Genomic DNA, 23,278 nt, shown 5'->3' with positions numbered 1-23,278 from the left:
TATCTAAATGTCTTTTTTCAAGATTTATGTTAGAGACAGAAAATATATAATACACACAAAGCAAAGTGTTCTGATCTCTTAACTAAATTCAGTATCAACAACAACAACAAAAACAAAAAAATACTCAAAATAAAGTTTGTAGTCCTAAAGTATGATCTCTACTTTGGAGTATCAAAAAGGCCAAATGTGCTTTCTTAAGGTTTATGCAACTCACTTCTATATCTCAATTTTGTAGGAGTAGAGAACCTAAGAGGTTGGATTTTCCTATTATCTTTTATGGCACTAATCTCTGCTGTTTGAGATAAAAAACACTACAAGGATAAAATATAGTCAGGTTAGAAAAACTCCCCAAATATATTCACATTCTAAAAGTACATAATCCATTAACAACAGGTAAAAGTCACATGTAATGACAATGACTGAGAAAACCTCAGATAAGGTTAGAGATTTAAAAACTCACCATCCAGATGGAAGGTCCCAAGTTCTAATAGAGCAATCCATTGAAGCACTTATTAACCAACGACCATCAGGACTGAAAGCCTTTAAATAAAAAAAAAAAAAAAAAAAAAAAAAGAATACATATATAAATATATGTGTGTGTGTATATGTACGTATTTCTGTATGTATGTTTGTGTCTGTATATTTAACAGCTTAAAGAATACAAGAAAAGATAACGCATTCTTCATTAAAAAATGTTTGAAGTATAAAATTTACATCTTATTACATAAAATGCCATCTTATATACCACTGATTTGGATACAGCTAAGGACTAAGCTTTTACATGAATTATAAAAAGTTTTAAAAATGAACAGTTTCACCCAATTTTCAATTTCTACCCCATAATCTCCTATATTTATAGACAGTTAACAAACTGACTACTAATTGTTTTTAACATAAAACTGTTTTGAGAACATTCTATTAGAAATATTTTGTGAGCCTAATTTCAATAATAAAGTATCTGTGAAAGCAACAAAAGCTCCATTTCCTTGAAAACCATCTATATCTTAGAATGGCTTTCTAAGAATGATTTTGAAGAATGCAATTTCTCTTAATATAGTGAAGTTGCTAAAGAAGTCCTTCAGCTTGTACTTATAGATTCAGTTAAAAGTCTTTTCTCCCTTAATGATCTTTTATTTTCAAAGTATAAATTAAAACCACAATAATCAGATTTTCAAAATAAATTTAAATAATAAACTACTTATGCCACCATGAAGAAGTTATATCTTCTCTGTAGATAAAAATGGAAAAATAATAGCTCTCTTCCTGCAGCACATGAGCTTTAAACCAAGTCAAATGTAAAAGAAGACGCAAAAGGAAAAACTTTAAGGTTTATAATGGTAGTAGGTTGTTCATCCAGGAGTGTAAACACACCATAGGGATTATGACCATCCGTATTAGCAAATAATAGTGGGATAAGTGAACTCCAACTTGGTCATGGGGCTGCGATGATACTGTGGAAACTCAAACCTTAAGGTGCAGAGAACTCAATTTACAGAAGGATAGTGCAGATAATAAAGTATGGGAAAATGACTTTGATAGGTGAAGTCATGTAATAAATGCTCATAGGTTTAATGGAACAGGAGTAATTTGTTATTGACTAGGGGAAACTCCAGACATATAACTTGAAAGTAAAGTTTGAAAAGGAAAGAAATAGGAAGAGCAAGATGGCATTGACAGATGTTTTCAAAAATGCAATTTCATCACAATTACTCCACTCCCACCCCCATTTCTATAGATGCTGTCACAACAAATTCTGTTGATGGGTAGTTCTGCCAATCTCTTATCTGCAGAATAACACAATTTCCCGACCATTAACCCCCCACCCCTGATTTTTAAGGAAATGGGGGTAAACATTGCAAATTCAGATTTTTGTTGTGAGAACTGATAAATAAAAGTAGCTGTTGGGAGTGTCACTATGTAGGATTTTCTTTTATTTTTTCTGTTTCAAGTAAATAAAGGTATCTGCAATTGATGCAAAGTCTTCAACTTACACTTTTTAAACTAGAGTACTTATTACCATATTTCTCACTATAACAACATAATAGTAAGCTAAAACACATTTTTATTAATTAAACTCTTTTGAAGTTAAGATATATAACCTGTAGAAATAACACTAAACTAGAATGAACCAAGAATCAGATATTCCAGGTCTCCTATTAATTCATTATGAATGTAGAAAAACAGAAATGAGTTCTCTCAGCTTAGTTTAATATTAAGTCAAAAATGATACACTTATGTTTCAATGATTCACTCTCCAAAGTATATTTTGGCCTTGTTTAAAGAGAACAAAATGAACTCTGGGATTTATACCTTAATGGCATTAACTTCCTGAGAAATATTAAACTTCTTTTAATTCTAAATTTCCTTAAAAATCTCTTTTTTGAAAATTAGTCTCCTAATTATTCATTTTGAACATCTCCTATGGTGAGTTTAATGCTATTAAAAGTTTCAATTATTTGAACTTTTTAAACCTAAACAGAAATAGAAATGAATCAAGTTTTATTTAAACATCTAAAGTTTGTTTTACCATGTCATTTATTTGGCCTTGGTGTCCAGAAAACTCTCTGACAATCTTCCTAGTTTCTATGTCCAAAACAGTAATGGAGAAGTCGTCCAAGGCGAGTCCCAGAATGCCACTAGCAAAATAAATGCAACAGTTTTAATGAACAAACAAACAAAAAAAAAACTCTTGAACTAAAATCTCACAGTCATTTAAATTTTGTTAATCAAGTATACCTTTGGGGGAAATTAAGCAAAATGCTGTTCTTTTATATGAAAAGTCTGGTTTTTCCCACTTGGTAAATTACCTATAGTTGACCACTTTACATGAGGGTTAGGGTGCCACCCCTCTGCAGACAAAAATCTGCATATAACTTTACAGCTGGGGGACTTCCCTGGTGGCACAGTAGTTAAGAATCCGCTTGCCAATGCAGGGGACACGGGTTCGATCCCTGGTCTGGGAATATCCCACATTCCACGGAGCAAATAAGCCCGTGCGCCACAACTACTGAGCCTGCACTCTAGAGCCCGTGAGCCACAACTACTGATGCCCACGCATCTAGAGCCCATGCTCCGCAACAAAAGAAGCCACCGCAGTGAGAAGCCCACACACTGAAACGAAGAGTAGCCCCAGCTTGCCGCAACTAGAAAAAGCCTGTGTGCAGCAACAAAGACCCAATGCAGCCAAAAGTAAAATTTTTAAAAAAAGATGATATTAACTTTACAGTTGGCCCTCCATGTCCATGGTTCTGCATCTGTGGACTCAACCAACAGTGGATCATGTAGTGCTACAGTGAGTATTTAGTGAAAGTTGTGTATAAGTGCACCTGCACAGTTCAAACCTGTGTTGTTCAAAGGTCTACTGTACTTAAATTAAGAACTAAAAACATCAAGAAGAAAGTCCATTATCATTAAAAGAAAAACTTTACCTGTCTCTATGTAGCAGCATCATATTTGGAGATGAATCAAGGCTCACAGAATGAATTAAAACTTTGTTTTTAAAGTTCCAGAACTTGAGTACTCCTTCACTACCAGTTGTAATTGTCAACTGGTTTAATCCATCCACTGCAACACCTCTAACAGATCCTTTATGGGCTTTAAAGCATATGGTAAAAGAAAAAAGAAATAAGAATTGCAACTGACTCTCTGAACACTACACAAACAGTGATTCCTTTATTTAAATATCTAAGTTCCCACTATTTAACACCCCTAAAATCTTTAAATTAATATGGATTTTAGGGAGCAGAGAGAAGATTATTATACCACTTGAGTAATAACAAAATCCATCAGGTTGATGCCATGAAGATTTCAAAAAATAGTTAAGATTTTCTGCTTAATGCAAGAAGAAAAAAAGAACCTTTAATTTCTATAATATCCACTTTCCCCTAATACAACTATGACTTCATTCTCTTTATTTCAACATGGTGTTTCAAATAGATATAATGGCAGGAACTGCCACATACGGCTGATGATAACCCATATACAACTTTAGCAAAATGACTGGCACTCAAGAATTTAATAAATGCCAGTGACAGTTATTAGCCTTTTATTTATCTATATTACTTTTTTTAAAAATAAGAAAAAGAAAAATATATTCAATACCTTGATCCTTGCCAAAACTTCCTCGGTGTATACCCGACTGCATGTTATATACATCTACAGTTCCTGATGAGAGACCAATCACAGCAAAGTTTCCACAAGAAGTTATATCCACTGCCTTAAGGGAAAAAAAATTAACACAAATGACACAGAAAATAGCTAACATTTTTATTGTACTTTATGGTTTCCAAAGTATTTTTTTAAATCTACTAATTATCTCATTTTTAAAAAAAGAATGATAAATGAATTGCTTCGTTAATTTTCTTAAACATTATGTAATTATATTTGGGTGTATTAGAAGTATCTGTTTGATTCTATCTCCATTCTCTAAGAAGTATGGAGAAACCCATACTTCCAAGACAGCAAAACATAACCAAAGTTAACTCAATTGAAATTCATTCAGGAGAATGGTATATCAACTGGTCTTCAATTTTTAATTTATTCACAACGGTACTAAAGTCAAAGCATTCCACTGCCTAATTTCTCATTACCTTACTTTTGTAATTGCTTTTATAGCGGATATAAAACTGGAACCATATCAGTTGGGATGTCCAATGAAAAAGCCCAAATATTTTAATTACAACGTATTAGGAAGGAAATACATGAGATACTGCATGGAAAACATTTAGTTTATAAGCAGTTTCTGTAAAATAAACTCATATTTTAATACTTAAAGTAGAAATATTATATTAAAAAGATGTCTTTTTTTCTGTTAAAAACATGAGACTGGCTATGTGGTGGGTCATGCTCAGAGAAATCCTTCATTGCCACTGCATCAGTCAGATGTCACCCACCCAAGAGTTAATTCAAAAAACTGTTGAATTTATGCCTGAAGAAACAGATGACTTCTAAGACCTAAAAGAAAATATTCAACGGAGGATATTTAACTGTGCAAAGCAGCATAAGACTGATACACCACTGAGTCAAGATATCTTTACACAGCATCCACAGAAGTATGCTCCACTTACATCTATATTTTTTCTAGACAATTATAGCTTATAACTTAAAAAAAGTTTTAGATAGGAAATTATGGACTAACCTTATAAAGCATTCTATCTTCTCAAATAGAACACTAACATAATTTTACCTATTCTGAACAACTCATAAATGTTTATGCTATGTTATATATTTATGCTCTCAGGAACTAATAAAGATACTAGGCTATAACCTACAAGTAATGGTCCCTGATGGCCCTGCTATACAGTAGTCCCCCTTATCTGCAGGGAATATGTTCCAAGACACCCAGTGGATGCCTGAAACAGTAGACAGCACCAAACCCTATATATACTATGTTTTTTCCTGTATTAATGGGCAGGTAGTGTATAGAGCATGGACACGTTAGATAAAAAGATGATTCATGACAGAGAGGGACAGTGCTACTCAGATGGCATGCAATTTAAAACTTATAAATTGTGTACTTCTGGAATTTTCTATTTAATATTTTCAGATCAAAGTTGACTGCAGATAACTGAAACCATGGAAAATGAAACCATGGATAAGGGGGGACTGCTGTACTTTCTGGAACTTGCATTTATTTTAATAGGATTTATTGTTGTTAATGGGACTGCTTCTGGAAGTCTCCTTTTACTTATTTACTTATTCATTCTAACCTATTGTTGAAGACAGCACAAGCAAAGCAAAAATGAATAAGCTAAGAAGGTTACCTCTGATTGACAAATTGTACTCTAGCACATGGGTTCTCTGATAAATACTTACTGGTTTACTACTTATGGGCTCCTGGCTTTGTTCCAGATAGCTGACTCCAACCCAGCACCAGTTAAGTATCATTGTGTGTGTGTGTGTGTGTGTATACACACACACACACACACACACACACACACACACACACACAATGTTCTATGCGTGATCATTATAGGCTATGAGTTAAGAACATAGGTTCTAGAAGGAGTGGTCCTAGGTTCAAATCCCAGCTCTTCCATTTACTAGTTTTACTGATCTCAGGCATATTACTCGTTACAGTAAGCCTCAGCCTCAGTTTTACTGCCTATAAAAAGAGGCTAACAATACTCCATTATCATAGGACTATTGTGAAAATAATATAATACTGATATGTGCTAGGCAGAGAGCCTAGAACAAAGTAAGCACACAAAAAATGTTAGCTGTAATTATTATTACCACTACTATTACAATAGCTACTCAAAACTTTGCAGGTAAACTTAAGAAGTTTAAGATAGACTCTCTATGGCTTACCGATAAAAGCTTAAGAGTAGATGTTTGTACTATGGAGAACAGAGCATACATACTGACAAAAAAAATTTGTACAAAATAGGATCAAATGTGGTTATACTTGAAATATGCATTTTCAAAAGCAGAGGCATCTAACAAACTAATAGAGCTAATAGATAAGTTCAGCAAGGTTGTTAAGATACAAGATCAATGTGCAAAAATCAATTATATTTCCATACATTAGCAATGAACAATCCGAAATGAAATTAAGGAAAGAATTCTATTTATAACAGTATTGAAAAGAATACAATTCTAGGAAAAATTACCCAAAGAAGTATGAGGCTTGTATACTGACAACTACAAAACACTGCTAACAGAAATTAAAAATCTAATTAAGTGGAAAGACATCCCATGTTTATGGATCAGGAGTAATATTACGATGGTTAACACTCCTCAAACTGAGGTGTGTAATCAACAAGATCCCTATCAAAATCCTAACTGCCTTCTCTGCAAAACTTGACAAGCTGATGCTAAAATTCATATGGAAATGCAATAGACCAGAATAGCCAAAACAATCTTGAAAAAAGAAGCACTTGGAAGATTCAATCATCCTGATTTCAAAAAACTTACTAAAAAGGTACCATAATCAAGACAGTGTGGTACTGGCATAAAAATAGACATATAGAACAATTAAAGAAAACTGAGAATCCAGAAAAAAACCCTCACATTCATGTCAAACAATTTTTGGCAAGGGTACCCAGGCCATTCAATGGGGAAAGAACAGTGTTTTGGGCAAATGATGCTGACATAACTAGATATCCAAATGTAAAGAATGAACTTGGATGCCTACATGACATCACACACAAAAATTAACTCGAAAAGGATTACAGATCTAAATTTAAGAGCTAACATTATGAAACTCTCAGATGAAATCACAGGAGTAAATTTTTCATGGCCTTGAGTTAGGCGATATTTTTCAAAAAACCACAAGAAAAAAAAAAAAGGTTGGACTTCAAAATTAAAACCCCTTATGCTGAAATGACACCAACATGAAAAGGAAATGACATCCCACAGAATGGGAGAAAATATTTGCAAATGACATACGTGATAAGGGACCTGTATCCAGAATATATAAAGAGCTATTTCAACTCGAGAGGAAAAAGATAAATAACCCCATTAAACAATGGCAAAGAATTTGAATAGACATTTCTCCAAAGATGTAGAAATGGCCAATAAGTACATGAAAAGATGCTCAACGTTGTTAAGTCACTGGGGAAATGCAAATCAGAAACCACAGTGATATACTACTTCATACACACTGGGACAGCAATAATCAAAAGAACGGATAAGCACAAGTGTTGGCTAGGACATACAGAAATTGGAACCCTTATACATTGCTGGTGGGAATATAAACTTGTGCAGCCACTTTGGAAAACAGGTTGGCAGCTCCTCAAAAACGTTAGAGTTACATTATGACCTAACAATTCCACTCCCAGATGTAAATATAGAGAAACAAAAACATATGTCCACACAAAAACTTGTGCACTGATGTCCACAGAAGCATTATTTATAATAGTCAAAAACTAGAAACAATACAAATGTCCACCATCTATCAATGGCTAAACAAAATTTCAAAAGTTGAAAATGAAATATTATTCAGCAATAAAAGGAATAAAGTATTGATACATGCTACAACATGGATGAACCTTAAAAACATTAACCTTAAAAATGCTAACTGAAAGAAGCCAGTCACAGAGACCATATATTGTATGATTCTATCTGTGTGAAATGCCCAGAATAGGCAAATCTATAGATAGAAAGTAGGTTGTGGTTGCCTAGGTTGGGGAGATGGCAAAGGGGAAAACTGAGAGGATGGGGCTTATTGCTAGTGGGTACAGGGTTTCTTTCTGAGGTGATGAGAATGCTCTAAAATTAGACTGATTAGATTTTGGTGATAACTGCACAACTCTATGAATACACTAAAATCCATTAAATTGTACACTTTAAATGAGTGAATTTTACAGTATGTGAATTATATATCAGTAAAACTTATTTTGAAAAAGCAGAGGCAACGATTCTGCAAACCAAATTTGACATCATTTCTTTATACCTTAAAACCTGAACCCAATAGACGACTTACATTATTATCAAAAGAAAACAAAATAAAATTTTAATAGAGGAGTAAGAAGTTATAAGTTAACAGTGGCATTTAAAAACCATATTTAAAAAAGGCTTAGACAGTACTCAATCAGACAAATGTAAGAAATGAAGGATTTAAATAACTTCTACATCTTTAACTCATTAAAGATTTAGCTGAATCTTACTCCTACATTGAAAGAAAGAAAAGGAAGGAAGAAACCTTAAGATTCACTTTCACTGAATATAGTACTATATACTCAACATAATTCAGGTACGAAAGTATATTGATAAATGCTGAAATCCCCCTCAAAGTGTATCCTGAGTAATCCTATATTAATCAGAAAATTAAAATAACCAATATACAACATCTAATTAAGCAAAACTTAACTTAAACTTAAAATAATTCTCTCCAAGCTGGAAAACTTAACACTATTAGGGAAAAATTTCAAAATGTTAAACTATGTTCTTTGTTCTTTCAATGAATATTATCATTAATAAACTTGAGTACAATAAGATAACCACAAGACAGTTTTACAGGAGAAAACGCCCTTAAAAACAAGTTCACTTACTGTTGCAGTTATGTCATCTTTCTTCAGCTCTTTTGGCTTGAGAAAGTAAGCACCTATTGTAGATCTTTGATAGTTCCAGGTTGAGCAAGATAGCTTACCTTGATGGCAAGCAATGATACCATCCCAGTCACTTTCACGAGCTTCCTCTAAAACATAATTAAAAGCATAAATCAAATTGCTTTTCATTCCCTCCCTCATTCATTCACGTATTTTATTTATTAAGCATTTAATATTCTATGTTGTAATTAGGCACTAGGGACAGGATGGTAAACAGGTAATTTCTGAGAGCAATGAGCTTCCAATCTAACAAGAGATTCTGATTAGAAGAAATTACAATAAAGTAAGATGGTGTCTTGTAAGAGCACTCAGGAAGAGTTTACTAAGAGAACTGGGGAGAGTAATAAATGGTCCCTGAAAGAAGTAAAACAAGTAGAAATTAATCGGGGGGGGGGGTTGCTAGAGCAGAGAGAGGTTGAGACACACACACAGGCCCAAGAGTAACTTGTACAAAATTAAGCACAGCAAGTAAGTGTCTTGAGAGGGGTGGCAGGAGGACGAGGCCACTAGGTCACATTACCAAGGGTCTTGAAAGCCATGTGAAGGAGAGGAGGTTGCACCCAAAAGGTGATAAGGAGCCATGAAAGATTTTTAAGCATATAAATGACATGATTCAGATCTTTTAGAAAGACCACTCAGGTTCTAAGATAGAAAATAAACAGGAGGGGGGGTTAAAGTTAAAAAAAAAAAATGACCAGTCATCAGGTTGTTATAAATAACCTTGAAATGGAAATGGTGCCTATACAATTATTTCTATGATAGTTTTCGCTCAACAATCTTATCACCTATCTACATTTTTCTTAAAATCACTTCTTCGAATGATGCACTGCTCAAATGACACAGTATACTAAGACCTCAGTATGTTCAGATGTTTATTAAATTAGCCAGAGCTCTATGTTCTCAGTTCTCACCTTTTTACATTAGTGACTTTCTTATACCAGGCATATAATAGAATAAATAGAAGAGCTACAAAATGAAATAGCAAATATTGTTTATTAATAGCTTACAGAGGACAAAGCCTAAATTATTAGATAACAAGTTCAAATTATAAATAACTCATTTTCAGTCTTCACACAAGACTAGCATGCACTTGGGATGCATCCTGGATTCTTATTAATATTTGCTGAAACATTTATTAAAATGGGAGAAATAAAGAAATATATTTTGAGTTACCCTCCGGACGCTTATTAATATTTGTAAAAACATTTATTAAAATGGAGGAAATAAAGAAATACATAGGAGGAAATAAATGACAGAGCAGAACTCGAAACACATTATGAAGTTTCTTACCAGCTGCAAACTTTGTGATGGGTGGAAGTCTCACTGACATGGTATTCTGAAGTCCTTTACGTTTGACTCTCTTTTTATTTATTAATCCTGTGGTTAGGGGAGAAGGGAATAGAGCTATGAAATCTTCTTAATGAAAAATGTATATATAAAAAAGCTATTCATTGTCATATAACTATAAACTTCAAGATATTCCCATTTAAGTCAGGTGCAAAATAAAGATGATATTACCACTATTATCAGTAGTATTAACAATGACAGAAATATAAATGAACAGACTGCAGTCACAATATTAGCAAAAAAATAAATATTAGCAAATTATATTAAAATATATAAAATACCACTGAATAATCTTAAATATGTGGGACCAATAGGAGGAAAACTAAAAAAACTTCACTGAGGAACATTAAAGACAACTTGAATGAGGATATATCATATTCCTAGATGTGATGATTCTTAAAAATATCAAATCTCTCCAATTTGATTCTAAGAAGAATTATTTTGGATATTGATTTTAAAATGATCCTGAAATTCATCTGGAAGTATATACATGCATGAATAGCCAGGATATTGGCTTGCAAAGAAGAGTAATTATAAATAAAACTGAACATTTTTGTTTAATAAACAAACTCTTTCAAATAACAGAAACCATGGGAAGGGATACAGAATAAAAGAGCCCTTTTTGCAAAAAGATGGGATGCTTCTTACTTTGATGCTTTCTCTAAGCTTCCTTCCATCTTTAAAATGTTATAGTCTGCAGATGGCTCAAGTTAGATCGTTAATGTCTTTTCGGTGGCAGCAGTATGTTTTTACCACTTAAGATGTTTTTTACCACCTAAGATATCTAACTCTTCAATAACCTTACAGTAGCACCTCAATCACTTCCATAGCAACATCGATCTTAAGTATCTTACTACTACTCTTTCATACAAAGGATTTTTATTTCATCTGAAGAAAGAGGAAATTATCAATGAAACCTCCTCTGATTATCTTACAGAATCTTGAAATGATTTTTTGTGTGTGACCAACAGTTTTTTTCCATCTTGCAAATGACGTACCATGTCCCAAGCTCTTGTTAAATTTTTCATGTATTGTGGAAAATGACTGAAGAGTTCCATCCTGACCTGTTGATATACAGAGAAAATGCCTAATCAAGCTTCATTGAAACAATGGACCATTTAAATCACAGCTCTTATAATATTAGATTCTACAGAAAGCTTGAAGTTAGTTTGCAGCACTTTAAAAGGCGAGCTGATTGCAACTATCTAATTTATCATATTCAACTGCACACAGAATGCCATTTAGTAAGAACAAAGGATAAACTGAGGTGCTAATAACTGCCAGTAGATTATCTGTATAGGCAAGGGCCACATTTCTGGAATTTGCCCTTTCTGTCTCTGAGGATTAGTAAATAGAATGACACTCCAAATAAAAGTAATAGCAGCTACAGTGTTCCCTGAAGTATTCAAAAACAATCACCTCATTTTACCCAGATTTCCAAGTCACTCAAAGGGGCATTTGAATCTAAAACTGTGTAAATACCAAATAAATATTAAATACCTAATAAATATTAAACACTCTGCTCTCATTACTTGCTGAAATAAATTAATGCACAAAGCAGAAACTCACTTGCGCTAAGAATTTGTTGTCCGTTTTGTCCATAATATCTTATTTTGGTAAGAGGAGCACTATGTCCCATTCTGAATCTCAAAAGCCGGCCTTCACCTGTGGGACCATCAAATATCCATATCTGCCAAGAAATAAAAAAGTAAGGTTCTTCCACAATGTTTTAAGTGATCCGCAAGCAGTCAAATCATCTCCTATACAAATGTGGCACTGGGTATTGCGTGCAGACCACTGACCCTGGAGTGGGGGCTGGGGAAAAGCTAAGCTGTAACTCTCTCACTTTACTAAAATCATGTAACCTGCTATGCATTCTATTTCATCTGTATCAATATCTTATCCCATATTCCCTTCATCTGCTAGGTTCCAGGCTGATACAGTACAGCAGGCTTATAATAACCAAAGGGTAGGACACATGAGCCAAGAAAGATAAGAATCATAGTACCCTGAGAGCATTGTCAGCACCATTTGTGACAAGAAGTGGTTCTCTATGGAGAAATGTCAGTCCGGCAATTGCTGTAGAATGTGCATTTCTCATTTGATTGATTAACTTTTTGTCTTCTAGATCCCAGAGTCCAATATGGCCACATGGGCTTCCAGCTGCCATTACTGGATGACCATCTGTTGTTAAAATAGAATACATAAAGAAAAACATGCAACTTAAAACAATTAAACTTAAGAATTTCTCTCTCCATCCTTTTAATCCATAAATATAAAGTTTAAAAAAAGACTATACACCAATAATCTATCAATATTCCTTTGGCTCTTTATATTCCAGTATTTCATTCATTTCTATTAGATTAAATTATAAGAAAATATTAAGAAAATCTCTATGAGCTTCAAACTAATGCATTTCAAGTGTTCTTAATTTTCATCAATCAATAAATTAAGGACTTCCCTGGTGGCACAGTGGTTAAGAATCCACCTGCCAACGCAGGGGACACGGGTTTAAGCCCTGGTCCGGGAAGATCCCACATGCCGCAGAGCAACTAAGACCGTGCGCCATAACTACTCAGCCCGTGCTCTGCAATAAGAGAAGCCACCGCAATGAGAAGCCCTCGCACCTCCGCGAAGAGTATCCCCCATTCGCCGCAACCAGAGAAAGCCCCTGCACAGCAACGAAGACCCACCACAGCCAAAAATAAATTAAAAAAAAAAAAAAGTTAAGTTACCTGTGCGAAATGAAATCGAAGTAATAGGTCCCCAGTCTTGACGAAACTTCATTAATGTTTCATCAAACTTAATGTTGTGAATGATAATCTGACCCGACATAAGACCAACAGCAACAACATCCACAGCTGGTGCCTGAAAATTAAATTACTCAACTTTTTATTTTCTTAATCAAATTAAATTAATAGCTTTAATAATACTGATGATTACATCATTACTTATGTGTTATCAAATTATTAATAGCTTTAATAATACGATGAGTACATCATTACTTATGTGTTATCAAAAGAAATAATGGAATATCTAATCTAATAGTCTATGATTATAATCTTCTGTTTTTTTGTTTTTTTTTTTGCGGTACGTGGGCCTCTCACTGTTGTGGCCTCTCCTGTTGTGGAGCACAGGCTCCGGACGCACAGGCTCAGCGGCCATGGCTCACAGGCCTTGCTGCTCCGCGGCATGTGGGATCTTCCCGGACCGGGGCACGAACCCATGTCCCCTGCATCAGCAGGCGGACTCTCAACCACTGCGCCACCAGGGAAGCCCTATAATCTCCATTTTATAAATGGTCTTACATACAGACTCCATAAATTTCTTTATTTTAGCACACAAGATCAATGTCTAATACCATTACAAAATGGAATCAGGCTAACATGTTATTAATTTGCCATCAAGTAACTACTACGCATGAGACCCTGTGTAGAAGCTGGGTATACTAAAACAAGTATGATGTCTTGCCCTCAAAGGACCTAATCATCTGATACCTTTGGGGTCTTCTGGGTAGGTAAAAGCAGAGTAAGGCTGACGGTAGTGTGAGAGAATAAAGGAATGTATATAAACTGGGCAGGTATAAGCAACTGATATTTAGAAAGACAAGGGTACATGGCTGTATATGTGTCCAAAATAGATATAAGATTCTCTGCAGACATACAGTCATTCATTCATACATGTCCTATAGACTCATAAAAACAAAAAGCAGTTATTTCTGGAAAAGTCAAGCATTTAATGAATTATTAAGATTTGGGCCCCAATTATCTCAAGCTACAGATCTCAACATCCTGACAAATTTTTCCGAATGACCTAAAATCTCCCTTGCTTCACTGAAAAACTCATCTCTGCTCTTTACAAGGCACTGGACTACATGCTTACAAAATGAGTGGTAAACATGGTTCCATAGCAACCACAGATTTAGAGCCTAATTCCAGGCAAAAAGGTTTCCACAAACGTTTATAGACAAAGGCGCTGTTTTCAATTACATTTCCAAAACACTATTTTTTACGGTGTTATTTGTAAAGATACACTAGTCTATATATTATTTTGTCTTTAGGTCCAAAAATATGGTTGGCCCCTGAAAATGAAAGATGCTACTACTATGAGCTTCATTTCTTCTTTGACATAACAGAAAAAGACTAACCTGCTGAAGCGCTGTCACTCCAACTTTCCATCCCGCAAATGTATACAGAAGTTTACTACAACAAGAAAAATAGTTGAAAGCTATTTTTTTTTGGGGGGGGAGAAAAACAAAGTCAACTACATATTAAAAAATGAAATAACAGGTGATATTTATTAAGTTCTTACTCTGCCCCACACTATTCTAAGTATATATATTAAAACAATTCCATGAGGTAGATACCACCATTTTCCAGATAAAGAAACTAAGAAACTTAATTATGTGAAAAAAATCAAGCTAAGATCACATGGCTAAAACTGACAGAGCCCACAGAGACCAACTCCAGATCCTAAGCTGCTAAGAACTACTCTACTATGCAACATCTTTAAGAAATTAAATAGAAAGAAAAAAAATACATGAGTAACCATGTTATATGACAGATACAATTTAAAATAAAATCTTAGAATATTGGCAGATCTCATTTTTCACTGCAACGTGTTCCTAGAAACATATCACAAAAGGGAATATATTATAATTACAATACTCCTTGTATGTTACATGACTGTTACACGACAATACTGACGCTGCTTTAAATTTCAGAATCAAGCCATAAATGATAAAGAATCCATAGAGCAGAGATATATGAAATTGTTATAATGACAAAGTACTTAAGCATATGTTAAATTTTTTAAGGGGCACAGATTAGATCACTCAGTGATTATCCAAGGGATACTTAATGTACAATAAAGAGTGTAAACATCACATAAAGAACCTAAAGAGATAACCTTAGGGCACAGAATATTTCAGTCATTATCCCTCAGCCTAGTGCAGAGTAGGTAGTCAATGATATTTATTAAATTGAACAGAAATACTGAATTAGAACTAGGATTAGAACTAGGATTCAGTTCAATTAGAACTGAATTAGAACTAGGATTAAACCTCTGAAAATCTTATTTCCCTTTTCGAATTTATAAGGGCTTTGGAAAGAACAATTTGGATGGTCAAATATTTTTGTTTGCCCTTTTAATGCTATACAAAGAAAAGTGAGCTGCCATTTTTTTCTCTGGATAAACGTTCAAATAACAGGCAGAGGTATCTAAAATCATTTATCTAGACCCCAAGCTATACCAATAATATTAAGTAGATATCCGTCATGTCTGTGGTTGATGATCAATGTACTTTTACCCTGAAAACCATTCCTAAATGCTAGCACTAAATTAACACTGATTTGCTTTGCCATCTTACCTTTCTTAGTTTACTGAGAACTAAAAGCTTCCCAGCGACAATCTCATAATTATCTTCTGATCCTGTGTACTAGAGCCTTCTTTACAGCTTTATGAATTCTTTACAGTGACTAAGGCCGTTAGTATATACTTTTCAACAAGGATTTATGAAGCTGCCTACCATGTTCCAAGACCATATCCAAGCTTTCACATATGTGATGCCGTGAGTATAACTCCAAAAACAGGTATATTTACTGAAAGCTCTCCAAATAAACATATAAAGGCAAGGAGAATTGAGAGACTTAAGTGCGCATCAGGGAGTAGTGATGAGGATTAGGTAAGAATCACTTATGTTCTAAATATTGTGCTTACTTGGATTTTACATTCCACAACTGGAGGCTTCCTTGTTCACTGCCAAGAAGTATTTTATTCAAGTAGGTACTCGGATGCAAAATTGCAGAAATTTTAAATACTGATTTATCAAAAGACAACTGCAGGTATTCTTCTATGAAAGTAAAAGTTATAAACAATATGTAACTTTTTAATAAAATAGTTTAAAATATTTTTCATATACCCATATATTTAGCACTTAAAATCTACCATATCAAAGATTTATGTACTAATATAAATCAAAGACATATGCTAACCTATAAACATTCCCTGAGAAATTAAACAAATATGATGAGGGTCAACTTGCAAATTTAACTTTGACTGTCAAGAATTTTCTAAAAGTTCTAATATCAATACTGTTTAAAATTTCACTGACAAATTGGTTTACAGGAATGAAAACAAGGGTTCAAAAAAAAAATGACGCTAGGGATCAGACTTAGTATTTTTATAATTTGATCAAGAGGCAGCAAATGTTCCAAGTGAAGCGCATGCACTGAGCTGAGCTATTCTAGGGAGTGAAGGACCAAATATCTAGAGAGCTTGACTGGCTCCTCAAACATGTAAAAGTCAGAGGCAAACTTCAGTGAAAGGAGCAGTGCTTCTCACATTTTCACAGGAGAACCTCTAGCAGAGGAGAAGACCTTATAGCCCCGTGGAGTAGAAAATGGCACAGCCAGCTGTCTCTCGCTGCAAGATCAAAACATTTTTTGAAATGCCACGTATGTTTAAAATTCCTATGTGTGAATTTTCTTTTCTACTTCACAGTTCATCCACGATGAAAACAATTTTTCACTAAATTTCCTAATAAATTTGAATATCAAAGAAGGTACATTTCTTTTAATCTTTAGTTTCACATACTATCTGGTTGCTACACACTCCCAGGGGTATGCGTACCCCAGTTTAAGGAGAATAGATTAACAGGTGAGAATTAGACAAATTTTACTTAAATACTATTTTAAAAGATTCTTGCCTCTGTTCGTAACTAACAGTTTTACTTAAGATCACCACAAACAGCTCCCTGAAGACACTGTGCTGCAGCAACAGTAACAAAAAGCTGGACATAAGGATCAACAGAAAGCCTACTGAACTCTAAGAATCAGGTTCTCTAATTTTATAAAAGGCCTTTTAACATCCATCTGCACAGGTACTACTTTTGGAATTCTGTTCCCTCCATCTGAGCAAAGACAAAACAAACAGTGACTAATCTGAACAAGAACATGGAATGACTCCCAGGAGGGCAATCTTTCTAGGATTTTTACTAAAAATAAACACATTATATCAAAAAATGAGTTAATCAAGAGATAACAAAAGCTAAAAATGTAACAGATTAAAAAACTTAAAAGCTTTAATTCATGAGAGACCCCACAGTCTTTTACATGAAGAAAGCTGGGGATATTCCGGTGATAAGTTCCTAACCTTTGAAGATAACATGGTCCTATAAACATAGCTCAGTGACAGTGTTTAAGAATATCACAGTTAAAGGACACTGACTCATATTCTTAGAAAAAGGATGTATATTTTCCTTCAGATTACTGGATCTTCAAGTTTACTATTATAATTTCACTTACTGAAAGTTGAAAATACAAACCAAGTATTACTCAGATGTGAACATACACCAAAATTCACCCCACAGAGAAAATAATATAACATGTCATTAAACTTGGAGAACTGCTATACTAATACTGAACTAGTCTTAATTCAGAAAAACACATTAAGCAGGTTATAAACAGTTAGCTTAACTAGCTGACTAAAATTATTGATACTTACCCATTTTTTACTTAGAACCTTTTTCCTTACACGTGTTAAAGATTCTTAAAATTTTTTTTACTGCTTTACTCCTCTGATATAGAAGTTATGCTTGCCTAGATACTTAATTTTAGCTACACACATACTACCCCAAGACAAAGCAATAAATTGGTTCTTACCTTCTGAATATATGTGCCAAATAATAAGAATACCGTCAGTATCAACAGAAATAACGTGATCCCCAAAGGGTTGCAAAAGATGGATTTCTGCCTTATGACCCTTAAAGGTATGTACTACCTACAATGTCAAAGTTCAAAGGAATTTCATATTATTATTCATTCATCATGTATTATTATTCATATTATCCAAAAAACAGGCTAATCCTGAAGATGCTCATGTTAAGAAATGTGGTCCAACTTTTGATTACCCAAGGTTAGATTAACAAATAGCAAGGAATCAGGCATTTTTACCTGCTCCCCCAGCCAGTCCAATAAGGAGACATGAACTAGGAACACAGAAATGAGATCTCTGAGGCTCAGCTTCTCAACCAAGCTTAGGAAGCATGCACACAGCTGGGTCCCTCACCCCATCCAATCAGCGCAATTCCATGCTGATGGTATGTTCTAGAAGGCTGACCTCTACAGCCATCACCAGCTGGCTTCCACATGAGACAAGGGAGAGAGATATAGGATACTCCTTCCATATAGTTTTCTGTCTTGACACAGACACCCTTACCCTTACAGCAGCAGCTGCATCCTCAATAACTACAGTTCCCTCCTCCACGGTTTCAGTTCCCACCAGGCTCCAGAAACACTATTTCTTCTCCTTGTCCCTTTGGCCCTAGGGATGGTAACCGCTTCCTACAGTTGATAGTCTCTGATACCTTTCTACCCCTACTTTCTAGGTTTATCTCCCAGGGAAAACTACAAATTGCAATATTTTGCAAAAAAAAAAAGACACTTTTCCTGACTCTCTAAAAGGTAAAACAACTCCCATTAAAGAACTGTACAGGTAAGTTGCCTTCCTCTGCCGTAGGTAGTGATAATGGAAAATGTTGGGAACAAACATCATCAGTCCAAGTTAAACTTTGAAAAGCACAGTGATTCTATCACTTGGCTATCTAGGCATCCCCATGGCCACTTTCCCTTTTCATTCTGGACCACTAGAGCCAGGTCGCCTCTCAAGTCAGTTGTTCCAGGACAAACTTAGAAATGAATGAGTAAATTAACAAGAAAAGATCCTTCCTTAGTAGAGAAAACAGAGAATCTAGCTTTCTCTTTATAGGAAACAAGCAATTGGTTCTTAGAAAATGAGTCATGGGCTGTGTTGTTCATAATGAAAAAGTCAATCCACATAAAGCAGTAGTGCAAATAGGAATCGCTTAGGAAAACATTTTCAAACTACTCTTAACTAAATCCTACCCCAACCAAATAAACAAAGTAGAAAACTCCAGAGACAGGACGTGGCTGGTCACAAAAATGTTTTACGAGCTGTGCAAATAATTCTAACATTGATCCTTGGCAAAGAAAACTGAACTAAAGCACCAGTTTTAACTAATTTTGAGAATTTGATGAAATCAACTTTCTTTTCCTCCAGAAAAGTGAATATACATTAAAAAAAAAAAATGTCCAGAGTGTCCCAGATGAAGAATAACAACATTAAAGTTCCCTCAACTACCATGACAATCAACTACTGACTGCAAAAGACAAAAAATTAAAATAGTTCAGTGATACAAACCTCTTTATTACGGGCAAAGGCAGAGAAAACATTCCCATAAGCAGCAAAGACTAGCCTCCCATCAGCTGCCATACAACAGATATCCTGTGGAAGGGAGTTACCTAGGAAAAAGGAAATATAAGAAGTAAGGATTTTTAAGATCTTGGAACAAATAGAAACCTCAAGTATATGTATAACATTTTTCCTGACTATAATTTAAAAATATGTATGTATGAGAATCAGAGTATAAAATTTAGATTTCAATGTTATTTTAGACATTTAACAGTAACTATCACACTAAAAATATGACATCACCTTGACCTTCCCTAGAGAATTAATGTCTGGTATTTGCAGACATAAAAATGTAATCCTAAAGAAATGAGAAGAAGCTTTTGAGGTTATTTGGAAAAAAAAAAATCCTCACTAAATACACAAAACTCTGGCAGATGGTCACCTAGCCTTCATGTGAATGCCTTCAGGAACATCAAGTTCCTAATAACTGCAGGAAAATTTTAAAAGTAAATCAAAACCTAGAACTCTAACTCTACCCTTTAGCGTAACCTAAAAAAACCTCCATATGATATTCTACATGCTGACCTTTCAAGTGAATAATATGGTTTCCACTCAGTCTTCTCCAAGATAAATATGCCTATCACCTCTAGCCATTTCTTATGATAGGATTTCTTGATTCCTCTCTCACTACCATGGTCACACTGGCCTTTTCTTTTTATTTCCTATTTTGGGGGCGGGAGGCTTAAAATATAGAGAATCGCTTTAAGTATCTTTCATGCTGATATTCTGCTTTGGGATTGCATTTCCAAAATACTATTTTTATTGGTTTACCCTTTGCTTTAGTATTTGACTTAGGTTTTAGTGCCCTTCTACTGCCTTCTATAATTTTAAAAATGTAAGTTTATCAGACATGTACACTGGATTCTTTATAGCTCTGTTTCTCTTACAAAGATCATATTTGATGGTGAAACTAGAATCTCTCAGCCCTGGCAAGCTCTTTATTCTATTAAAGAGTTTTCAAAAAAAAAAAATTCCTTCCATTGGGAAAAAAAAAAATCAAAATGCGGAAAAAGGGAAAACTCTTTCTTACAATAGAATGATAGAATCAGAAAATCACTGATAATCATCCTACTAATAACTGATTCAGGCAAGAATCATCACCAAATGATAAACCTAGCAGTAGTTGAAACTTTGTAGAGTAAAAGGACACTTACATGGTCTCAATGTATATTACCACTTATTACATTTATTAGTTACAAAGGGTAAAACTTTAAAATGGAGCTGCCTGATAAATGTCACCTTAACCAAATGATCAAAGTTTTCACTGCCAGGAATAAGACTAACCAATAGCATGTGCCTCCTGATATGGTTCATTGAGAATTCAGCATCATTTCTGTTATTATTGCCATACTGCATAACCTGAATCTAATCATCAGGAAGCATTAGAAAAAGTCAAACTGAAGAATATTCTAAAAAAGAACTAGCCTATACTCTTCAAAAAATAAATGTTGTAAAACACAAAGAAAGTCTGATGAATTAGTCTAGATTAAAGAAGACCAAAGAGACATGACAACTGAAGGCAACACACGATCCTGTCTTGGACTTTTTGTTGTTGTTGCTATGTAAGTTTACTATAAATACACGCTGGAGTCCTTGTTCTGCAAGTATTAAATTATGTCAAAATTATAAAAAATTTTAAGATACTAAACATGCACAAATTCAGGATAAAGTCTATACTTACTTACTGCAACCAGACTAAGTTTCTGAACCTGTCTTAAAGAAAAAAGAAATGATTAAATTTTTACTAACAAAAACAACTATAATAATCTGACATTTGAAGATTAAGATCTAACCTCATACATAAATTTGCTATTCTGTCCTTCCTTAAAGAGACACTTAACTGACCCTAATTTTCATTATTAGGAAAGCTTATATTTTCTACTATTTCATCAGATGAAAGGGTAGGTGTCACACATAGTTTTCTATATGGGTCATGTAGTAAATATTTTAACGCTTTGCATGCTGTGTGGTTTTTGTTGCAATTACTCAACTGATAATGTACCACGAAAGCAGCCATATATGACACAAAAACAAACGTGCATGGCTGTATTCCAATACATTTGACTTATGGATATAGACTGTAATTTTCAAAATTTTCGTATGCCATGAAATATTATTCTTCTTTGGATTATTTCCCAATCATTTAAAAACGTCAAAACCATTCATCTCAGAAGCACAGAGCTAAGAGGGGTATAAGGAGAAATTCATACCCTAGAGATGTGTAAGACTGAAAGAGCCCTTGAAGATGAATTAAATAATCTGTTTCTTAATCAAGAGTATATGGATGTCTCCATCCCACGTCAAAATTTGATTATACTGCATCCTACTACTATGCAAATTTTACTTGGAGATTATGCTATATTAGAATAAACACAAACATACACAGAAAAATAAATAAATAAAAACGTCATGGGTCATACAAAAACTGTTGGCAGAACTGGCTTGCAGGCTGCAGTTTGTGGACCCCAATTTATGGTTACTGATCCAGCTATGTGACTTTAAGAAAGTTACTCACGGGAAGTTTAGGGAAATTAGCTTGCTATCAAATGTGGACTGTCCCCTACAACATAATTAATCGCACCCCCTCCAGTTATCCCAATGTTTTTTAGCCTGTGTTTCTAACCCAGCTCTTGTCGCGAATTGCACAAAATTGCTTGCAAGTCTTTCTGATGAAGAAGGTGGTGGCGCCAGGGAGTTTTTAAAATCACATTTACATCTTCAACAGAACTTCAACAAATATTTACAGAGCAAATACATTGCTATTGAACTGAAATGTTCTCTAGTTCCTCCCCCTAGACAGACTGCCTCCGAAACTCTTCCCAAGCAGACTTCAAGGGCTAAATCAACACGTGGATGTAATGCGGTGGCGAAAGCCCTTGGTAGGTGATGGAGGAGAGCGGGATTGCCACAGACAGAGTTGGGGGCCGGGGAGGGTGATTCCCGGGAAGCGGGCGAAAGAAATCACTCACGTCATAGGTGTGGAAGCTTTTGCCCACGCACGTCGTCACATAGAATCGGCGCTTCAGCGCACTGAACCGCACCACGTGTGGAATGTCGTTGCTGAAAAGCCCCAAAGCCCGGAACCCCGCGAAAAGGGCGCTAGCAGTGCGGTCTCCTGCGCTCCGCTCCATTGCTTCCGCGGTGGGGTTTCCTCTGGGCTCCAGTCCCAGTGGAAACCGCGCACCCAGTCTCTCTGCGCGTCTCGTGGCACAATCCTTTGCCGGGTTCCCAAGCTCTTCCGGTCCCCGCTGCCAATCGCGTGAGCGGAGACTGTCCTCAGTGCATTTGAAAAAGAGCTCCCTGCGGAGCTCGAAGGGGAGGCGCGACTTCAGTTCCGCCGTCCACAGTCTTCAGCAGTTTAACGGTGCTCCCAGCTCTCCCGGGCCTGGAAGACACTCGAGTCACTTTTCAGCGGGACCTTAGGGGAGGGGAAAGACTGGGGAAGCAAGCACAAGGGCCAGGAGGGTGAAGGGGAAACCGAAGTCTTAACTCAGATGGAGTCAGGTTAAACGTGTGATTTTGAAAACGTGTGAAACGATGAGACTGCCAAGAAAATTTGAACACTGAGTGGATATTTGATGATATTAAGACATTATTGTTTAAATATGTGA

At 35.1% G+C, this 23,278-nt stretch overlaps 1 protein-coding gene across 2 annotated transcripts in view; it reads right to left on the bottom strand.

Annotated features, from left to right (window-relative positions):
* Window positions 1-22,898, bottom strand: part of WDR36 (WD repeat domain 36) — a 37,644-nt gene extending 14,746 nt beyond the window's left edge. The window contains exons 1-16 of one of the 2 annotated variants that reach the window (XM_030869900.2): window positions 22,637-22,898; window positions 21,349-21,376; window positions 19,617-19,717; window positions 18,059-18,176; window positions 16,116-16,248; window positions 14,545-14,599; window positions 13,133-13,265; window positions 12,406-12,581; window positions 11,967-12,087; window positions 11,396-11,461; window positions 10,341-10,427; window positions 8,994-9,139; window positions 4,102-4,216; window positions 3,429-3,594; window positions 2,528-2,636; window positions 461-540 (exon numbers count right to left, since the gene is read on the bottom strand). In XM_030869900.2, the coding sequence (XP_030725760.1) occupies window positions 461-540; window positions 2,528-2,636; window positions 3,429-3,594; window positions 4,102-4,216; window positions 8,994-9,139; window positions 10,341-10,427; window positions 11,396-11,461; window positions 11,967-12,087; window positions 12,406-12,581; window positions 13,133-13,265; window positions 14,545-14,599; window positions 16,116-16,248; window positions 18,059-18,176; window positions 19,617-19,717; window positions 21,349-21,376; window positions 22,637-22,798 (1,796 nt within the window). In that variant the 5' untranslated portion in view covers window positions 22,799-22,898. The remainder of the gene's footprint in view (window positions 1-460; window positions 541-2,527; window positions 2,637-3,428; window positions 3,595-4,101; window positions 4,217-8,993; window positions 9,140-10,340; window positions 10,428-11,395; window positions 11,462-11,966; window positions 12,088-12,405; window positions 12,582-13,132; window positions 13,266-14,544; window positions 14,600-16,115; window positions 16,249-18,058; window positions 18,177-19,616; window positions 19,718-21,348; window positions 21,377-22,636) is intronic. The other variant, XM_060296092.1, reaches the window with a different exon arrangement.
* Between the last annotated feature and the right edge of the window lie 380 nt (window positions 22,899-23,278).

Source organism: Globicephala melas, chromosome 3 (genome assembly GCF_963455315.2).
Source record: "Globicephala melas chromosome 3, mGloMel1.2, whole genome shotgun sequence".
In the NCBI taxonomy this organism is placed as follows: Eukaryota; Metazoa; Chordata; class Mammalia; order Artiodactyla; family Delphinidae; genus Globicephala; species Globicephala melas.
Note: the sequence above shows the minus strand (reverse complement) of the source record. Positions and strands in the feature narration are given on the sequence as shown.